This window comes from Athene cunicularia (assembly GCF_003259725.1).
Source record: "Athene cunicularia isolate RWA chromosome 19 unlocalized genomic scaffold, athCun1 chr19_part1, whole genome shotgun sequence".
Taxonomy (NCBI): domain Eukaryota; kingdom Metazoa; phylum Chordata; class Aves; order Strigiformes; family Strigidae; genus Athene; species Athene cunicularia.
Window position 1 is genome coordinate 3165172 of NW_020799124.1, and position 23146 is coordinate 3188317.

At 37.4% G+C, this 23146-nt stretch overlaps 1 protein-coding gene across 2 annotated transcripts in view; it reads right to left on the reverse strand.

Annotated features, from left to right (window-relative positions):
- Window positions 1–4957: 4957 nt before the first annotated feature.
- Window positions 4958–23146, reverse strand: part of BRIP1 (BRCA1 interacting protein C-terminal helicase 1) — an 87153-nt gene continuing 68964 nt past the window's right edge. For both annotated transcript variants that reach the window (XM_026861701.1, XM_026861702.1), the window contains exon 21: window positions 4958–5038. In XM_026861701.1, coding sequence (XP_026717502.1) covers window positions 4998–5038 — 41 coding nt within the window. In that variant the 3' untranslated portion in view covers window positions 4958–4997. The remainder of the gene's footprint in view (window positions 5039–23146) is intronic.

Sequence of the window (23146 nt, forward strand, 5' to 3'; positions counted from 1 at the left end):
TATGAGCATATACATGCATGTCAGCATACGTAACACGCTTTGAGATGACAAGAATATAAATATTCAAGTATACACCAAAATCCCATACAGGCAAATCTAATCTGCAGTTTAACCCCACGCCTCACCTCTGACAGTGTCCAAATTCTACTGCATTCAGACTTCGGTCAGAATTGAGGTAAGAGGCAACCACAAAGCTGACGTGTACAGTTCTGGACCCCCAGTATAAGCCAGGCTCTGATGAACTGGAGTGAGTTCGGCAGAGGGCCACCAGGGAGGTCAGGCTGCTAGAGCAGTCTAAGAGCAGGAGCTGGGAACTGCCATGGTTAGCCTGGAGAAGAGAAGACTTAAAGGGGGGGCACAGAGGCAGCTTGCCGGTACCTACCAGGTTACCAAGAGGATGGAACCAAGCTCCTTACTGTTGTGTAGCATGGGACAAGAGACTGCAGTCATAAATTAAAAGAGGGGAAGTTCTGACTGGATATAAGGCAACAAAACAATCCAAAAAAACGCAGCAGGGGCCAAGAGAGGTAGGGAAATCTCCACCCTTCCTTGAAATTTTCTGAGATTGGATGAATTCATCTGAATTAAATCCTGCTTTGAGCAGGAGGCTGGACTACTCATCTCCCGAGGTCTCTACCAACCTGAATAAAGTTGTTCTGGGCCAGGCTAAACATACATCTGAACCCACAAGACCATTCTTCTAGATCATGCTTTCGCCAAAAAAGGTTGGACCAGATGATCCTGGAGGTCCCTCCCAACCTGATATTCTATGATTCTTCTGAGAGTGGCCATAAGTGACCAGGAAGAGAAAAAAAAAATCAGAATTATAATGACCCATAACTCAGGTTCCAGTTTATGGATTTCCAAAGCTGGTAGAGTGGTTTTTTTTTTTTCTTATTTAACATCTTGTTTTCAACTCTTGAAATATTTCAATCAATTTTTGTTGCAGAGCTTTCTAAAATGAGTATTTCTAATTGCTTTCGGAATCCATTGATGCACAAAGCACATGTTACAACCCATTTCAAGTAGTCTCACAATTTAATTCAGCAATGCATGAGAAGTATCATGGTCTTTCATATACATCAAACACTTCTCATTCATTGCTGAGCTCATATTTTTTTTTCTCCTAGAAACCCTTTTTACTCACTATTTACAAAAAAGTAATCAAAACGTAATCAAGTATGCTATGATCAATTTGGAAGAATGACAGCAGTGATAAAATCCCTTTTGGATCCATAGTAGTCAATTATTTTGATCTGTTGTCTTTGAAGTTCAAAATACTAAGATCAGATACAACTAAACGTAACACTGAGTCACTATTGCAAAATGCAGTATGGGCCTAAGAAATTATTAACAGCATTCATAATAAATATGTTACTTCACAGAGAGACAAGTTCCCTTTTGATATGCTTAAGGGCCCCATCTAAAACCTTTTACACCAGTCTTACAATGGATTCCAGCAGGATCTGTATCAGATTTTTACTGAACAATAATTACAGGTGAAAATGTCCTTTTCAGGGTTTTTTTTTCCCCCTCTCACAAGCCTACATACAAGTCTACCACTTGCTCTAACCAGAACACACCTCCAGCCAAATAAGGTATTTCATAGAATCCCAGACTGGTTTGGGTTGGAAGGGACCTTAAAGCTCATCCACTTCCAACCCCCTGACATAGGCAGGGCCACCTTCCCCCAGCCCAGGTTGCCCAAAGCCCCGTCCAACCTGGCCTTGAGCCCTTCCACGGAGGGGGCAGCCACAGCTTCTCTGGGCAACCTGTGCCAGGGCCTCACCCCCCTCACAGGGAAGAATTTCTGCCTTAGATCTGATCTAAATCTCCCCTCTGTAAGGTTTTTTTGGCTGAACCCCCCAGCTCTCCCAGCCTGTCCTCACAGGGGTGCTCCAGCCCCCTGAGCATCCTCGTGGCCTCCTCTGGCCCCGCTCGAGCAGGTCCGTGTCCTTCTGCTGTCGGTGCCCCAGAGCTGGACCCAGCCCTGCAGGGGGGTCTCACAGAGTGGAGCAGAGGGGGAGAATCCCCCCCTCGCCCTGCTGCCCACCCTGCTCTGGGTGCAGCCCAGCACACGGGTGACTTTCTGGGCTGTGAGTGCACGTTGCTGGCTCACAGGCAGTTTTCCACTCACTGATACCCCCAAGTCCTTCTCCTTGGGGCTGCTCAACCCACTCCTCGCCCAGCCTGGGTTTGTGCTGGGGATTGCCCCGGCCCATGGGCAGGACCTTGCCCTTGGCCTTGCTGAACTCCATGAGGTTCTCAGGGCCCCACCTCTCCAGCCTGTCCAGGTCCCTCTGGGTGGCACATCCCTTCCCTCCAGCACGTCAACTGCACCACACAGCTCGGTGTCATCAGCGAACTTGCTGAGGGTGCCTCAATCCCACTGTCCATGTCCCCAACAAAGATGTTAAACAGGGCCAGTCCAACCCTGACCCCTGAGGAACGTCACTCGTCCCCGCTCTCTACAGAGACATTGACCTGTTGACCCCAACCCCGAGTGTGACCATCCTCTGCTATTTGACTCGGCCAGGCTACAGCCAGCCACCCACACAGACAGGATCTGGGCACAGAAGCTCATGCAGGAGGGTGCAGTTGTTTCTGATTTGGTACTGTAAGCAATTTCTTATTTTGAAAGTATTATTTCTCATTATGACAGTTCCAGAGAAGAGAGGTTAGTAACAATAAAGGGCTGCCCTCACTTGTCTTTCAACAGCTATTAGATACTCTTCTTCTGAACATTTGTACTAAATTTAACTTCACATCATTACAAAAGTTGACTCCTCCCAAATCTTTCAACATGTGTTTGATTCCCTCTCATTGAAAATCTGTTCTTTTCCTCTGCTGCTGGATACACAAGAAGAAATAGCTTAATTTGCAGCAAAGATTAAAGCTGCATATAGTAAACCTTTCCAGCTCGGAAGGTGGTGCAACACTGGAGCAGGCTACCCAAGAAACCTATGGAATCTCTTTCAGTGAAGATTTTTAAGATGACAGACATTTGACATAGATTATATCTGATCTTGCCTCTGTATAAGGGGCCAAAACCAGAATGTCTGCCTAGTCACATCCTTCAATGATTTCTATGACTGATGGATTCTTTTTCAAATTTTAGCTTCTGTGCATTGTGCAAATACTACTTTTATTTCAAGTCACTCCAATCACTTGCTCATCCATCAGACTATAAAGTTTGTAAACACTGTAATACCTAAGCAAGAGACAGTGCATGCCATGCAAATCTTAAACATGTCTAAAGAAGTTTTATGCAATTCGAGTAAATCACGGGGCTTTTTTAAAGATAAGTATGCCACCAGAATTTTGTCTTACTCTTTTAAAAGTGTCTAAATATGCTCCTCAGAGATTTAACATTCATGCAGAGACCAATATTGTCCAGGAAACTAGAAAGACCTAAGTTTTTAAAAGGTAGTTACAGAAACAATGGCATTTACTGTGCTCCCTTATTCTAATTGCTGAAGTTTGCCTTAAATTACTATGGCCTATAACTTGGCATATACTGTTTATACCGATACAATTAATTTTCAGAAGTTTTACTCAAATTAGATCATTTGAGAGAGTCACTTTTCCTTTTTTTTTTTTTTTTTTAAGAGAGCAATGAGAGTATAATATTTACGAAGTCTGCTCTAAAAAAGAAGGCTTTGATGTGGAAAAAGGAAATATGTTCAATTAAACCTGTAGAACCAGCTTTAATCTGGGACTTTCAAAGTTGCTAAAATAAGAAACCTTCTTGAAAATGCCGTAATCAAAACGAATACATTTACATGTATTTTCAGACAACTAACAGTTATATCAAGGAGGCAAAATAGGGCAAGTTAAGAACAAAATGATAACCTGAACTATGAAGTTCATTGATACTTTCAACAATACATTCAATGTTACTTTATTTTAAATAGAATTTTAACTAAACACAACCCCCTGTATATTATATATAAACCTCCACTGGGAAAAATACTCAATTATTTTCTGCATGCATAATGGCACTACATAATAATCTTAAACTTATATACAAAAGGAGTTAAAGTTTTTAACTAGGGATTTAGTCACACTTCATCAGTATCATATTTACACGAGCTCAGCCAAACACAAGTGAAAGTTTTACTGTCAACTAACTTTGCATGTTCTGTTATTAATCCATACAAAGCCCACTGAGGTAGTCCCCAAGGTACAATCAGCTTTCAAATGTTGTGAAGAGTGTTTAAAATCTAGGCTAAATGGATTTGCTAAGGTATGGCTTTTGTCCTAGAACAAGTTTAAAATGTGAAATGCAATTAAAAACAATCTGTAGTGCCAGATACCAGCTTTAAAGATATCAGAAAGATAACGCAGGATATTACAGAGTGTTCACATATTTATCTGTATGATTTGTACAGGTATGTATATTACAGATTTAGAAATATATGCACTGAAGCAATTATATAAATCATTGCTACAAATACTGTTTTATTTTTATTTGCAGTTGCAAATTCCCAAAAGGCACTGACTGAGGGTGAAGGTTCATCATTCTAGGTGTTGTCTAGGCAACACAATGAGCTTTCAAGCATTTGCGATCTAGATAGATAAATCAGACAAGTCCCATCTCTATTAGTGGATTTATACATCCTATAGATAAAAGATACAACAAACAACAATACAAGCACCTACAGTGTGGGGCAGCATCATTCATCTGTATACCATTACAAATGTTTAATGTATATTTCTATATAGCAACAGGACTTTTTAGCTAACTATTATAAATAATGGGAGGGATGCATATATGGGAATTTAAGGTCTAAGAAGTAAGTGAATATGAGCTATTCTTAAAGTCAGTCACATAAAACTGAACATTTTAAAGCCATAAACTTCCCAGTCTATTAGAAATAAAGCATGCTCGTATTTTAAGAGGTTTTCCAAGTGCAAGTGTGATTTACATTGTTCAGACACTTACAGTTATTATTCATTTCCGTGAAGCAATGCCCAGGAGAATGGCTTTGCATGATTCATCTTAAACTTGTGCCAGTTCTGTACTTTCTGTTTACACCTGTGTAGATGGTGTAGATGGCAGAGGTTTCGGTGTTGGTTTGGTTTTTTTTTTTCCCCAAAGCTGTATTTTTCCTCTGAACTACCTGAACAAACACTATACCCCTTATTTTACAAATACCTGCCGTTATTACAGAATATTTGATATATTCTGTGTTTTAGCTCTAAAAAAATTCCATATAGTAGTCAAGAACTATCAAGGTTATTTCCTTTAGATGACTTATGTTTTGACTGGATTTTTCAATTTTTTTTACTATGGCAACATATGGCCAATCAGAATAAGAAAATCCCATCTGTTTGCAATTGGTTTCAGCTACTATGTTTTAGTCTGCTGGCAATATTTTGCATTCTGAGCTACGTAGGACGTAAGCTAGGATTTTTTAAAATTTAGACCTCTACAAAGGAGAAGATTCTGAAACAGGTTTAATGCAGCAGTGATACTTTGAGAGCCAATTTTAAGGTTTTTCATTCTATACTATTATCAGAATCGGAATAATTAATTTGTATAATGTCTGTAGCTCTGTAAAAGATAAAAGCACAGAGGAAGTTACAACCCACCTACAACTATTAAGTGGCTTTATATTACAGCCCAATACAGCATTCATTGTGCTGAGAGATCAATAATTGTCTCAAGCTATGATTTAAAGCATTTAGAAGAAATAGTTTATAACAAAGCATGACTGCTTCTGGCATTGAAACTATATGACGCTGGACTTGTCCAACCAGCTTTGAGAGAAATTCCTCTCTCATCATGTCTCAGGAAGCCTTCCTGCTAAACAAACACCTGGGTGGGGAAAGTAGCTGATGATGAACCACGACTGCAAGCCTGGGCTACATTTATTTTTACTGGATTACTTATAATCCGTATCGTTGCTTCTTTCTAAAACTCTTCCATTTATATATTCTTAGAAACTTTTAGTACGACATACCACTACTTTTAAACACAGCTAAGCTACTTAAAAAAAACCCCCAAAACCAACAAACCAAAATACAACAGTGGACACTGAATGATCAAATGGTATATTGCTTTTTTTTAAAAAGAGGGCAATATTTATTCTATTTAAGCTTCTATTCACTATATGGTGTATTATGTACCTCTATACCTTCTGAAGCAACTAACCAAGTGGTATACCAGATGCTCCAAAACGTGACTTATGAGACTGTCACACTTGCTAGGCATCAACTAAAACAAGTTGCATATTCACAGGACAAGGAAGTCTTTAAGATTAGTGTCTGATAAGGGAGTAAATAAACCGTACACTAAACAGGAATAATAATCCAAGCATTTATGTTATTAAACCTACTGTGCATCAAATCATCTCACCACTGTGTACGATGAAAACTTTTGAAAATAAACACCTGATAAATCATTCATGAAGAGACACAGTTAAATACAGACTTACACAACATGCACAACCAAATGAAAATTTCAGGACAGATTTATTAGCTTGTGGATGTTCCTAATTATTTGATAAACTATAGTCTTACTACCAATAGTAACAGCAATCTGTAATAAGACTCGAAATCTCAGAAAAAAAAAAGAAGTCACTTATTGAAAAAATGAAGAATAAAAGGAGAGAGAAAATTAAACCAATCGTAACGTAAAGCAAACATATGGTGGGCAAGGGCAGTGGTCCCTTGCATCAGCACTGTTATCCTGTCACTACTAACAAGGCTTACTATAAGTATGAACTCAAAGATACAATGCAGAAGGCATACCAGAAGGAAGGCAGGGAAAGATTTATTGCATTCAATTATTTTTGTTTAAAAGTTTCCTCTGGGGCAAAAGCACGTAATATATTGTACTTTCCATTACCTGGTGCAAATGTAAAACATACCTGAAAAACACATTTCATGCTTATAACATATTAAAACAACAAGTAAGATGTCATGGCATGAGTTTGATAGATTAACTGCCAGTTACTGATGTTGTACTATATTAGTTAACAGCAAATTAATATCATCAGGCATATTTCCTCTTGTATACCTAAAAAATATTAGTATGGAAACAAAGATTCCCATAAATTCTTATCACTGGATTCTAGAATAGGGCTTTTAATTTGACTTGGGACAAGATAAACTACCATTCATACATTTGTTGGCAAAGGTGTTAATCGTATTCAAAACCTTTTCCACCTCAGTTGCCTTTTGAAATTTAGAGAATTTTTATACTATAAGCCCCAAAACCTACATAGGTACCCCCATGATCTTTTCACGGTGATAAATTTTACTTGACACACACACACACACTCTTGTACTTTACGACGTAGCTCTTAAAAAGCATTTCAATGAATTGTACCGAGTTTATGATAACTGTCCCTACGATAAAATGCAACCAGATCTTTCATCAATACCTTTAATTTAAATTTATATAGCTCTGTAGATTCACTGTTATTCAAAGTAAAAATAATGGGAAGCCAGCATGTTCTTGCATAGACTTTATATCACCACGCTTACTTACTGTACAGCCTGATCACCTGGAACGTGCTCTCATTTAATTTGTTTTGTTTTGTCTTTTATACTTCTTTCAAAGCAAGGAAAGCAAAGCAACGAATAGAAAGCAACTTGATGCAAAAAATCAGATGCAAACTAAAGTTGAAAACATTATCATGTTGAACATATGGCTAAGTTTGGTCTTTCAATGCTTAGCATTCCGCATGCTCCACTGGACGCGCATTTCAATTACAATTAACTGTAATAAGTGACACATTGCTACGTGCCTTTCCCAGCTCCACCTTCAGAATAGAACTGCAGACACATTAGTTTTGGGTAAAACGCTTCCACTGGCATTGACATACCGCCTCAAACCACCTAACAAAGTGAAGCTTGTTTTAATACGCAGTGGCCAAGCCCTGCAAACCCCCAGCCACAGCCACGAGTCAGACACATCCCAGCGTTGCTGTAAGTCCAAGCTGTTCTTCCGTATTAGATCTCTATCACCTTATGCTTCCTTTGACCTGAGAAGAACACAGTAGTGATCTCTGGCGTATTTCCTAAGTACAGGGATTTAAAATCAGAGTTCACAATCCACTGTTCCTAGCCCAAGAATAACCCTCACAGAGTTTCCAGTGATGGAAGCACATCCTTCCTTACAGCCCCAGTTTTGTGGAAGTTGGGATTATATGACACCTCTTCATGTGTATGACAGAAAAAGTGGACATAAGGGTTTACTTGAATTTTAAAAAATATAATCGCCCCATAAACACCGATCAACATGGCATCATTTTTGAGAATTTTCCAGGCTTCAATGAAATTTCTTAAAGTTGTACAAGACTCCACACATCCTGCTCATATTTACTGTCCAAATTATGAAGTCTCTCTCAATCTTTTTCTAACTCTGCCTCTAAAATAATTAATTTTCTCAATTATCAGAATAGTAGCCCATCGCCAGAATTAGTAGGTTCAAATGTGAGTTCTCCAGCAATCTCTATTAGCAGTGGCCAGACAAGCCAGCCCTTCCAGGTGAGTAATGGCAACTACAAGTACAGTCACCCTATAGGACTGGATTAGTAATAGTAATTCTGTTTGAGGCAGCCTTTGGTCAACAGTATAAGCCAGCAGCTGTGGCTCCAAGCAGCGCTCCTGACCTTTGATTTATATATCAATTTCTGGCTTAGACTTCCAACCCTTGGCTGCTGTTTTGGTTCCTGTCTGGTTCCAGAGCCTCGGCTCTTGAAACACTCGCTACAGCACGATTGCCTACAACCCAATCCTTCACAGCACTCAAAGGATTTACTACTTCTTCCCAGGAGTTCCAATTCGAAGAACTGTTTTGTCCCCCGCATTCACAGCTTTTTGTTCAGTTACTATTTTAAATTGGGAATCATTGAAGTTTCTTCCATTGTCCCAGGTTCTGAAGATTTATTGTGTAGAGTTGATATGATATGGCTGACTTCACATTCAATAAAGCATTGAGTAATACAGACATTTCATAGCCAAAATTCGTAAGTTATGCATATATCATTGCATTAGTGACGTGGTCCAAAGTCACAACTCCAGTCTCTGAAGCCTAGAAATAGTATAAAATCTACAAGAACAAATTATCCATCTCTGGTTTTCAGGTTTTTAAAGTATTTTGTATCACTTCTTATGTTTACTATACAACCACAAGTACTAGAAATTTAATTTAATCAAAGAAAACTCATGTTCATACATGCTGACACACTTCTAGGAATTAAATTAGGAACCACCCACCCACCTTACTTATCCCCACAAAGAACATTTCAGAAAATCTGTGCACTTTGTCTCCATAACGTTGTCAACAGAAATGAAAGCAAAAGAGAGCCCTGGATGTTTAAAAGGAAACAGGCACCTCTTAGAAGAGCACAGTCTGTGCTACCTGCACCTAAGCCTTTCTATCATCACCAGTGGTGGGATTTCTACATTTCAAGCTTGTCTTTTAGGCAGATTTTCACTACATTTTTTTTTTACAGCTATGTTCTGTTTTTCCAGCCACCCCCCATCCTTACTGACATCCAATTTATTTGTCCAGTACTTTTCCTGCTCCCAAATAAACAGTCACGTCTACAACCTATCCCAAAACATACTGACTGGCAAAAGCAGGACTATGCAGTGGAGATCGGGAGTCCAAACTTGAACGCACAACAGGGGACAAAGGTTGATTTAAGTTAATGTTAAGCACTTCAACCACAGCAAGTTTTCAGTATTATCTACGTTTTTAGTAATATCTAGATATGTAACTCCATGTATTCATAAATTTAATAATTTAAACAAGTTGTTACTAGATATAAAAACCATAGACTAGAGGTAGATGTGGGCTGTGTTTCTTGTAAGTAACTTTTCAGTGGTCTGGTGTGGTACCTGTGGTTTAATACAGAACGCAAAGAGGAAGAAAGTGTTTTTCAAATGCTAACATTGAAGCTTTCTTCTTTAGAACGCCATGAAGCACCAAAATGACTAATATTCATGTTCTTTTGCAGAAGCAGCTAAGAACACTGCTTGCTCCTCCTTTACGAACAACTCTTTTATGGGGTTCTAATGTAGATTAAGTTATGACAATATAAACCCAATGGAGTTCAGTCACGCTATTGAAAAACACAGTAATGAAGGAATATTCAACTCCAAGTTCAGTGATGACAAATGAGCTTTATAAACTGACATTCCTAGCTTTTGCCAGAAAAAAAAAAAAATCAATAGCATCTTTAATGACTAGCAATCATCTTTAATCAAACCAAACTGGTTGAAAACCCTCCTGTGATAGGAACAGGGCTGTGTTAATATAGTAAAATATAGGCTATAAAATAGAGGAATGGCTCTACAACTCCTCTCTAAAGAACAGCTCCTACTGCTGCTCAAGAGACAGCTGGCATGTGTAGAACTGCAGAAAATAAAGCTTTGAAGGATCAGGGTTCAGTTTATTATAAAAATATTAGTAATAAAATAATAGAGGAGAAGAGAAAAATCACACTAGTTATATTAATTTGTTCTGTAAACCCAAATGCAGAAGTAAACATGAATCTCTATTAAATCCATATTTTCGTATTTTCCAGATCCAGACCATAAGGAAGTATAGAGTGGAGGAAGTGGGTTTGATTAATTAAAAAAGCAGCAATACAAGACTACAGCTGTTCCTGCTTAAGCACACAGCTTCAGAAAACTTTGTTCAGTTTCGCAACCTTGATCTCAAGGCATTCCATCCTGGTTTCCTTCAGAAGAGGATGAAGAACTTGAATAATGCCATACAACACGGCTAACCTTTCATCCAGAATATTGTTTGTGGGTTTTGTTTTGTTTAAATTAAAGAAATACATTTAAAAATAAATTGGGGGAAAAAAAAAAAACTGGGACATAAGAAACATAGCGGCTGAACTAGAACGTGAAATTTTTCTGGTAAATTTTTATTTTAATATTTTGGAATGTTCAGCAAAAACTGCAAAAAAATAATACTGTATTTATTAAAAGAAAAAAAAAAAAGGACTGTGCCTAGTCTACTTAGAATCTAATGAGAGTTCTTAATGCAAAGGGAGAAGAAAGAAGTTCTGTGCAGGAATCCTAAAAGAGCAAGTATCAAAAAACTAATGAAATGTGCAGCCGAGTGAAAGGTTCAGCATCTAATGATAACAGCACAGCAGTGATTCAAAAGCAAATAAATCCTGCCAGAATGAAAAATCAATGAGCTTTGAGAAATTCTGACAATGAAAAGGTCTCTCTCTCTGCGAGATCAAGTGGAGAAGCCCCATTAACAGAGCAGCCATCTGCTTTTTCCTGCTTGTCACGTACTGTACAACCATTCACGCTACTTTCTCCGTCAATACAAGGATGCTCACAACTGAGAAAATAGGCCCAAAAAACTTTGGGGAAAAAAAAAAAGAAAAAAAAATTATCCTGGGTGACACAAAAGGGTGTCAGAAAACAGCCGTTAAAACCAAACAAACAAACAAAAAAAAATCCAGCCCAGTGTTTGGAAATCAGAGAAACAACTTGCTGCACACACTACCTTCAGTGCCAGGGAAAGCGATGAGTCGGCGAGGCCCTGAGCCTGAGGTACAGCCCATGGAGGAAACTGATTATTCACATGCAGAGAAATTAAATATTTGTCTAAATTCTTTTGTAAGAGTATCTGACATGGCAGCGGGCAAAAAGTTTAAAGAAGTCAATGTCAAACAAGCCTGATTTCCCTGAATGCTGCTGAATAAACTTTGAGATGAAGGACAAATCTGTATTACTGACAAATGCCTCTACTTGCCTCCTTTGATTAACCACCATGTTGGTGTCTTTCTAGACAGGGTAAATGTTTCTAATATAAAAGCTGAAATACACACTGCAGAGGAAGAAGTTTTACAAGAGACACCACGTAACAAAGCAGCGGTAGATAACGCAAGCTTAAAAGAGAAAGGAAGTAGAAATTCCACTCTCTTGAAGAGAAAATTGGCTCCGATTCATTTCCTGAAGGTGACATTCATAACAAAACTCAAAGCAACAAGTGGTTTGGATTTGGGGTCTGTTTTATCAGCTGATAGCTGAAATCTAGCTGTAAGAAAGGAAACATTCTGGTTCCATTCAGGGTAATTCTCTTGTTGCTTCGCATGACTTTCAAAGCAACAAAACAGTTGGGAAATAAATTAATAAAAGTTTAAAAACTACTCATTATAATTAACAACCAGACATCTGCATTTACCAAAACACCCAAAATAAAGTTTGGTACTTAATCACAGCCAATCCTGTGGACAGTGCACTGCGGAGGAATGTAACGCGTGTTTGGGCTACAGCGCTAATTCTTTTCAGCGAATAAATGTATTTGCTTCAAAAGTAATGCAAAACATGCACATCCCTTTCCAAATTCCCCAAGTGCCTTCTCTTCTTTTCCCCTATCGGTTCTGAAGGACCGTATTTAATGGGCAAACATTTCTTCAATTTAGTAGTCTCAGCTAATTACGAGGGTATGCTAGCTCTTTACCACTAGAATTCAGATCTGTTTCTCTTCAACAAACTGTATTCTCCACTACAGTTTATCCTGAAAGTCTAGTATGAGCAGACTGACTTTATACAATGGCTCTCGAGTTTATGACACAAGGAAAAAATTTTCTCTATTACTATAAATTCTAGTGATTTATTTTAAACTAGTAAAATGGGGGTTTTCAGCTCCATTGATGAACTTATATATATGGTATTGATTCACCTTTTAAAAAGCATAAGCAGTGCAATGCATCAGAAAAAATTAAACCCAATCATTCACCAGCTTGAGGCATACTGGCTTTATGAGTTACAATAAAAATAACCTTTATTTAGATATATTTTTCCCCCCCAGAAATATCCTAGAATGTTAAAATTTGGCATGGAACGTATCTATGCATCAAGAAAAACAGTATTTTACAATGATAAAAGGGATGACAACAGTTTAAGAGACAATAATGCTCACTTGTAGCCCAGAAGAATTAGGTAAGTGGTTCAAACAAAATAACATTTACTCAAAAAAACCACCCCAATCCAAACTACTCTGTAAGCTGCATATTTCTTACTTTTAAAAAGAATGTACAGTACTATCATAGCTTACTACAATTTCTCAGATGATTTCCAAATGTTTCATTACTACATAGTATGGGATACAATTTCTGATCCAGATGCTTAAAAGAACAAATCTAACAAAGAAACTTAATCTGAGCTAGACTTGGCAAATTTTCCAGGAAAAAAAAAAAAAAAAAAAAAGTAGAATGATGTTTTGGAAGCTGCTCAAACAAAAGCCAAAATGGAAATATGCCTCTTTCAACCATACCCTAGGCTGCTGTTAAAAATAAAAGGACACTTACAGTTTCCACAAGTGTGAACTGCAGCTGAGGTTTATAAAATACAAAACTCAGACGTCAAAACTGCCCAAGAATAGTTCTTTACTTTTATCTAAAGCTAAAAAACCCCATTTTCTACACTACGTTAACAGAAGAAATCTATAAATGAGAGGCCTTACATATACATGAAAGATTCTAGATCAATTTAAATGAAAACAGTCATTATTTTTAATTATTACGTCTTTAAAATTAAATCTTGGAAGCATATAAATGGTAGAAAACTGATACAAGTCCACCAAGCAATAACAACAATGCAAGCTTCTATATAAACTTTAATCTGACCATTTCAAAGCCCCTAATGAACACAAGCTAAATGTATAGAGAAGTTTTTTCCATCTACGTACTAGGAAACTACAGGACAAAGAGCTTAAATATGTTTAGAGTCAGGTTGGATTTACGTGAATTCGAATGTGCTGAGGCATTGTTTTATCTGATAGCCTTGTTCCTCTCCTGAAGAAAGCCATGGCTAAATCTTTGTAGAGCCATGCATCTATCTATAAACACTATAAAATTCTTTAAAATCTTAGCCAATTTTTTTTTTATTATTAATGTTATCATTTCAAGCCCTTCAGAGAAAAGAAAGACCCAAATTTATCGTTGGCTTCGCTTACTTCAGGCAAAAAATTTGGCCAAATGTTTGTATTCCATCACAAGGAAGAAACGATGAACTTCAACAATAAAAATAACCAAAACCATATACAAATTACGTATGGAGGATTGGGGGTAATTGCCTGTCTTTCCTCCCCACTACCTTATATTCCGGCTGTATGGTTGCAATTTAAGAACTAGAAAAGTTCTCAAACTAGCATTCCTACAGTGAACTAGCCAGACATAACTACTACAGAGAATATCCCTGCCGCAGCATACCACAGCCTGCGTGGTCTGATATACACCGTGGAGTTTAATTATGTAAATCTAGATATTCACGTTACATAAATCAATTTTATTCTAATTTCCTAGAAAAGAGGAATGGCTTACAGAACCCAGGGGTATCTGATTTAGAAAACATCTGCAACGAATCTAATTCACTCTTTCATTCTACTACAGCCACTTGGCTCTTAAAGTGTGAAAAATGGCTATCACTTAGTAAACTTCGTGTCAGACTACTTGAAAGTACACTCACTTTAAATATAAAAGTTAAATTGCCAATGTTCTTACCTTGATTGGAGGTTTACATTTTATAACAGAACAGAAATTTACAGGGAGGGAGAGTTCAGTATATAAAATTGATGATGAGAAGTTTAGATGCATCTAGTGAATAAAAGTTCTATGGCATTCGGATGCTTTAACTATTCATCTATATTTTAATTATGTAACGGGGTAAAGTACAATTTAAAAAGACGACTTGAATAGGATCGTTTATACGCAACATTTAGGCTCCTGTCAATGAATCGAGGAGCTTTTAATTCTTCCTGTGCATGACTGCTATGCTGTTTTGAATTCACACCCACAATGGCCAAGATATTTCCCATACTGATAACAAAGAGGGGTTTTGTTACTGCTGATTGAGGGGTCAGTGGCAGCTGCACTATGGGGCTGACAATCAGTATAAAATACTAGCTTGCAACAATGGCTGCTCATTAGAATATAAACCAATCGGAATGTTGAATCTGTCATTTCAGCAGCTGCCACGGTACATTTTTCTGTAACTTTTGAGAATCAGCTATCAGTGTGCTCACTTTCTGCTTCTTCACATCCCAGATCTCTTCTTAGCGATAAAAACCGTTTGTCAGATTGTACCCCAAATCAGATGCCTGAAATGATCCGGTATAAAAATAATCCCACAAAAATGGTAATATTCTTAATCCAAACCATTCCAGAGATGCATTTTGCAATGCGGCTTCTCAGTTGCCCCAGCGTAGCAGAGGAACAGACTGAGGCATAGACTGAGACCCAGGAGTAGGTGAGGGATGGAAACTTTCCAGCTCAGGCTTTCCTTCAAAGCCAGCTTGGCCTGCAAAGACAACCTGAGTTTATATAAACAAAACTTCACTCGATTTTTGCATCAATAGAGCACTTCTGCAAAGGGAGCAAGTAAAATAATTGCATTTTGGCACTCACAACTTCAATGATCACTGGCCTTGTCCGATGAAGATCACTTGATTATCAGTACGAGGCAGACAATAAATCACAGTGCTGGTGACTCTCTCAGCACTTAAAAAAAAAAAAAAATTTAAAAAAATATATGTTGGGCAAGCCTAACTCTAGTTTTTGGTTCCTATACTTTAAAATACCTCTGTCTCTAAAAAATATCTAGAGAAATGATATATATTTTAAAGCAAATCTCAAATACAGTGGAATTCAAATAAACCTGGCAACTAACTAAGCAGAATTTTTCTGGCAGGCAGAATGCCAGCATGAACAGGGGGGTAGGAGATTAATTAGTGCTTCATTTATGTTATTTACCTATAAACAAAATAAAAAAAACCTACATGAAGTGGCTCTGGAAGTCCAGCCTTGAATTTAAAAAAATAATTAGCTGGTGAACCGCAAACTCCGCTTTCCTGTAAGCGGTTTTTCTCAGAAGACCACTTCTGCAGCAGCCCCACAAGACACGCTTTCATGCGTCTGGCAGGCTTGGTCCCAGGCTAGTCCCTTTTAACGGCGCAGGCCTGCAGTGACAGAGGCACGAGACTTTGGATCTAGTTCACATCGAAATGGCAATCATCTATCAGCACCAATAATGAAAACTGTCCTCAGCTAAGAGATCATCCTGGTAAAAGCGTATTACATCAGATGCCATGAAATCATCCCACAATACTTAGGGGAACCTACACAACTTGCCTCTAAGCCAGACAACAAAGGAAAGACAAACTTCCAGGTTGGAAAGATAAAATATCAGTACGTTTACTGGCTTCCCCCCAACCACTCTCACTCTTGTCTGGATTTCACCTTTGCTGACCAGCTTTCTTGTCCACATCTAACATCTTCTGACACTTGGCAAGCTCCATCATAAGAGACAGAGATGCAGCTGTCATCAACCTACTGAAAACTCTGCAGATAGTATCTTCTTATTCATTCTCCTCACACCACCTTACATGCACGAAGACATTTATGATTAATGAGAATTAAGCGATGGAAAGAGAAGAAATGGTACTTTCGGAATTTAAAAATCAGACTGGGCAAGCACTATATATTGTATCGTGAGAATATCTGGGAGAAAGAAAGGATTTGATGATCTGGGAGTCAGCTTCATTCCTATGCTTTACAGGCCAGTTTCTGCCTCCCTCCCGGTATTGGGTTTATGGGGCAATACACTCCTTAACTAGGTAGTACTTACTCAAGCGTTATCCCTTCTTGTCAGTGACCACAGAAATATGCATTTGGACAAGTAAACTTTTAAGTATCTAGTACTAGTATCAAGACAGGAGGAAAATTAATGTCTCAAAACAAGACATCAAAAGTACTAGAAACCGTAAGACAGCACTCAGAGCTTGATATGTATTTCTCCTTAATAGGATTTAGTTTCACTTAAATTATAGCTCTGAATTAATTCGTTAAAGAATGAAATATTCAGTCTGTGATACCTAAAGCTTTCAAACTTACCAAAGAATGGGTATGGGTAAGCATGGGTATGATGATAAATACAAGGAAGATTTTGCAACCACAACATGGCACACACTAGTATCCATAGAGGCATCTACTAAAACATTTACTCTTCTTCCCATAGCTATAAACACATTTTTTCTTCTTCAACAAGGCCATATATTCAGCAAATAGCAATATTTACAGAGTCTGCAAACAATCTTTTAATGAGAAAGGTAGAGGTAGACTGCAAGTATTTCAATGCATTTCATACAAATCAAGCAGCAATGTCAGTGGAAAACTGAAAGCAACACAGTGAGGAGGTGAGAGAGAAGGAAGGAGAATGCATTTTTGGTCAAGTGAAAATTAATATATTCAGTGTCAAGAATCAGAAAAGCAATTCAGACGTGTAAGTCCTGGCAGCACCAGCAGAAAGTCGCAATACAAAAGGTCAACTATGGCTCTTCCCTTCTTACCTTCAGAGCACAGTGATGCTCTGAAAATATTTAATCCATCTAAACTGAAACTCAGGTAACTTCCAGTATCCCCTGGCCTGTCAGTAACCAGGTCCTTAGCATGTTATTTCTCAGAAATTCTCAACAAGCCTTATGCAAGTGCTCAAGAATTGGCGTGGTGGGGTTATAGTCTTTGCATGAAATAAAAATCACACACTGAAAAATAGCACAGATTAGATTCAGTCAAGATACTTAATTGTAACAGGGTAACTAACCAGATCAGTGCAAGTCTCAGTAGGAGGGAAAGAAAAAACACAGAGCAGAAAGGTGTTCTTTCATGAGAACAGAAAAATATGGATTGTGGAGCAAAAGGAAAAGTGCAGTGTCAAACCACTGCAAATACAAGGCCTTTTCAGCCCGGTTTAACAATTAGCTGCAATGATTACACACATTTTATAGAAAGTTCATACGCACTTGTATTATACCACAAACATACACACCAGCACGCAATAGTGTCACGGAAAATTTACAAAACATTTATTAAAAATTATGATAATGATGGTTGCAGAACCTCTGCATTAACAGTCTACCCGTGCCTGTTCATAGCGATATATTCCCAGTCATTTCACATAATCCAAGTAAAATAGATAATTATTTCTGCAATGCCACCCCAACTATTCTCAATTTTCATCAGCCAAGTGATTTATCAAGTAACTATCCATATGCCCAACAGCTAACAGCACAGTAAGGAGAATTTGGTCTCTGCAAAACAATTTAATTTTGATTTTTCGGAAGCATAAGATACGTCTGTCCTTCAGAAATATTCAGCAACGATCTGTTACATGTGAAATGTTTAAAGAATATTTTAAAGCTAGCATGCTCCATTTATTTTAACTTGTACTGTATGAAGCTGCCACCATATTTAAATGGTGGTATCAGCTGACACAAGCAACTATTTAACACCAACCAAATACATTAAATAATTTTAAATCTAACTGCAAGTCATGTCAGATGAATGTTATCACCCTCCTAACCAAAGATATCTGTTTCAATGCTCATATATAATAAATAATTGCCAGTCACAAACACTTTTCTTCGGAAATAGTCACTATATCATTGAGGTTATACTGTCATCAAAAGTACCATTAAGAAAATTTAAGCTGATGTAATGGTTTTCAGGGCATCTTTTCGACAGCAAAGCTTCTATCTAAGATCTGACCACTCACAATTTCTAAACCAGATTACCAAGCTAAATCCATGCAAACACTTAATGGATCAGGATTTTATTTCTAGCGCCGCAAAAACTTCAGTTGTGGCCAAGTCTTATCAGCTACAGTGGCAGACAGATTACAGAAGATGTGCCATGAATAAGTATGAAGCACTATCAGCTTAAACCAATTACACACTTAGCACAAAGTTGTCAAATTACAGATGAATGCCAAATCCTAACGTGTAATTTCTACCATGCTTGCAAATTTTCGGAAGAAATATATTGAGAGCCTGTAGGAAATGCAAAATGTAGCTGGGAAAACTAATGGTAGGAAGAACAGTATTTGGAAATAGGTAAGATTTTAGTGGTGTGTAAATAAGGAAACCATACTAACTCAAGAATTACCATTTCAGAATCTACAGGATTTTTTACTAGAAATCCACAGCTCAAACCTGCCTGCATCTATTCATTGGCAGACATATCTATTAAATTATTTGTCAGCTGAGACTCATTTCTTTTACAATAAGAAGCAGAACGAGAGGTAACTACAAAGCAATCCATAGCTGTCCTAACTACTCTGCGCAGTCAGGAAAAGGTGTGATAAAATGCATGTTTTGTGATTCACTTCCTCTGGTTTACTTCTACAGTGCTCTTAAACCATATGAAAAAAATCTAGACAGACAATCGCTGTACAATTTAAGGCACGTAATTAGCAATTATTTCATGCACACTTCAAAATAATAATGTTACATTCGGAGGGAAAGAAACATTAATGAGCTACTTCTGGTGCTGTTCTGTGTACTGTGTTTGCATAATAATGAGGTACAATCTGCTAGAAAACACATAAAGGACAAATTAATAAGGTCGTCATTTTTGTCTAATGATGCTTAATACAGTTTTAGCAATCTGCTCAAGACAAAGGACGGGCACTCAGACATAGCCGATTATGCCTTCGCGTGGCAGATGAAATCTTTATTAAACAGAATGATGAATCTGATTAACATGCGATAACAAATATACAGTCTGCGAAAACGAGCGTGCCACCTCCTGCAAGCATCCCTCACGTCGACTATTAAGGCTTTACTCAGATTGAGGTCAGACCGGTATTCCCAACAGGCACATTAAGATAAAAGTTTGCCAAATGTGGTAACGTGATGAACAAAACATCCTGTTATGTAAAAGCTACTGTTTCAACAGCTGACTGTCTAATCGGTTATAGCAACAATTCCTTAATAAGTTTAAAAATCTAATTTCGTTCACCTTTTAACGTATGAAAGACAATTTAGTACATTAGCTAAACTAGATTTTTAAAGCACCGTAAGTCCTCTGCATTTATGGCACCAAAATATTGTCTCAAAGTCCAAAAGTACTGTCTTCTATAAAGATCTTACCATTTCACAAAGAGACTGCAAACAGCAATACGCAATTATTTGAGGTATTTTAAGGAATATAAATAATAATATTAATTTGTATGCCACCAATTTCACATAAAGCCTCAATAAGTTAATGGAGGTTTCTAGGTCAATGGCAAACACATGATGTAATTGAATTTGCAGAAATGTAGCAGTAAATTTAAAAATCTAATTTTCAATATAAATGTAACACTGATATAAAAGTAGATTTAAAAAATGATTTACAAAATGCAATTTGTTAATCACACCTTTAAATTTAAAGTCATGAAAATGCAATGTTGCCTCTTTAAATGATTACCAAACCTAGAGGTAAATTACAGATATTAAACCCAGTGATTCTATTTTAAGCTTGTTTTGCTACAGCAATGTGATTTCTATTAAATAAGCAATTCCTTGCCTTCCAGAACCAACTGTACTTGATTTATAGACAGCACATGACACGAAGTAATTTAAGATGACATATGATACCTCATGACAATGTACATGATTTAACACAGGGTAGGCAGCAGTATAAACTACAATGTTGATTTTATCTCTACAAATACATTGCTCAACACCAGCAGGATCTTGTGTTCAAGAATATAGAACTGGGAGCTAAAACTGACTTAATCACGGCTTCTTCACTTTGATGCGTATGTGTTTGGTCTGGTATATGATAGCATATAATAAATCATAATTTTAAACTCCTTTGACTCATTCTATATATCTTCATTTGCATTCGTATATTCTCAATTACAGCAAAACACCAGCCATTCGATTTAAAGCAAGGGGATGATAAAATTAAAGCTGGATTTACTTCTACCATCATTCAACCCTAGTTCATTCTACTTTTCTAAATAAATAACATTATTATCTCACACATAAAAAAAAAAAAAAGCTTCATTCCTCACCCTCACAACTCTCGCATTCAAATCGTCTGGCATGTTAATCTAGTCATATGGCATAGACTTTGCAACAGATCCAAAGCAGAGATGCCAGTTCTGACAGTTGTTTCACAGGTCTATTGAAGATGATGGGATATCTTTTTCCCCGAGCCTCTCTTTGAAACAAAGACATGCATTAAGAGATTAGATGTCTCTGCTGAAAGCTACTAGCTTTCAGAATGACTCCAAAGCCAGATGTGGTCTTTTTTAGCCTATGTTACTCTTCCAAGCCTAGAAGTTTACTGAGATTTCTTTTTAGTGGATGGAAATAGGATATAAGAAAAGAATAGGAAACAGTCCCCGCCTTCAGCTGCCTACCTAGTTAGCAGTATGAAGAAAACCACTGACGGGGCTTGGTTTGCACAGCCAGTCATGGGAAGCAACAAAGTGCAACACAATGCTTCTCATTTCCTGGCAGTATTAGAGCCCCTTACTTTAAATGTACAGAAAAAGACTGTTAAAAAGATTAAAACAAGAAATAATTTCATGATACCTCAGAGGAACCCAATATTTCATATTCTTTCAGTATACATTCCCTCAATGTAACATTTCATTATCTTTGATATAAAATGAATGCTAAAATACCACGAAATCTTGGGAATACTGTTCGAAATATCAACGTTCATGGCATATAATGCTTCATAAACTTTCTTCCATCATCACATGGTGAGTTTCAAACAGCTTGTACAGTGGATAATGATGCACACAGGCCAAAATGGAAGGATCATATCCAGTTTATGGCAAAGTTTTAGTCTCAAAAATCTCCGATCAATTTCAATTTTATTTATATCCACAGTATAACTGAAGGAAAATTCAGGAAGGGCATGGGTGTCCTAAGGTTACCTGCACAGCCCATTCAGGATGGAGCCTCACCCTCTGTCTTTATCTTAAACGAAGGCATTAGTACGAGTACAGTAAAAATACACACAGCTTTCTTGTCTAGGTTTCAAAGAATTCTATTGAGAATTTAGTTTGCTGACACTGTTAGAAATACAATACCTCTACAAAAATTTCTTCCTGTTGACTCCTTTAGACCTTGTCTGTGTTCATCCATCAGGGTCTGATTAACATTTTTGTTGGTGCCACAAATAACAATAAAACTACATGTCTGAAAATTCAAGTCTCACTATATCACTTGAGCAAATATGTTTTGTTCTGTTTCTCCTTTCACGAAAGACATGGACAGCTGCTGCCTATTTTCCTATCCCTTTTCGTAAGATGTAATACTATAGATGCTGCATCAAATTAGGTCTAGACAATTACATTTACATTAAGTGACCTGAACTCAGCTCTTAACTATAATTTCAAATCTGTGTAGAAATTAGATGACTCATATACAATTCATCTAAATAAAACAAAATTTTTATCCTACCTTTTACAGAAATGGTATTTTAATATATACTATACAAATCATTCAGTAATCATTTTAATATACCAGATAAACTAATTTGACTTACCCATGAGTGTACTTTTTTACTGAAATGAGTAACCTCAGCTCCTATCAAAGGACATGGAGAAACTGACTGAATGACACAGGTCCTGCATTGTAAGTAACTTGTCAGAGAATATTCCTTCTCATTCCAAATAGCATTTAAAGATAAACTGGCATTCAAGTCTTTCAAAAAGAAAGAAAAATTGCTTTACATAGTCATCAAGAGATATTTTAAAATAGATAAAAAAGATCACAAGTTGCACTTCACATTTGTAAACATGTTGTTCTTTTGCCAGAAGGCAACGCTGTACAAAATTCTTACTAATCTTTCCAGTAACTTAGTAACTTGTAAAATAGAGCCCTTGTGACAAAAATCACATATGATTCATTGTGCCATCCTATCACCAGAACTGCCCAGACACAAACAACAGTACTTTACTTTTGGACTCTGTCACCTACACGCTGCTAAAAGATTCCCCACTCCACGGTCTGACACCTGGAATAATTTCCTAGCAACGACATCGCTTCTGCAGAGCCCTACTTTAACCACTGGGGCTGCTGGGTACATGCCTCCCATTCACAGATTTTAATTTGTTGGAAGAAACTTAAATGATTCTGTTCTCATTATTCTTTTCTTTGTGATCAGAACAGTACAGAAGGACCCAAGAAGTTTGGGAGTGGAGGGTAAAGCTGGTATGCATCTTCAGCGTTTGGTTAAACGTGCAGAGCTGAAGAGATGTCAGCGGAGTTTTGCCTCCTTCCAGTCAACGGTTAATTTTGTGAGTCACCCCTTTTCTGTGTCAACCAATTCTACCAATTTCAGCTCCTAATGGTTGAGGAAACAAGACG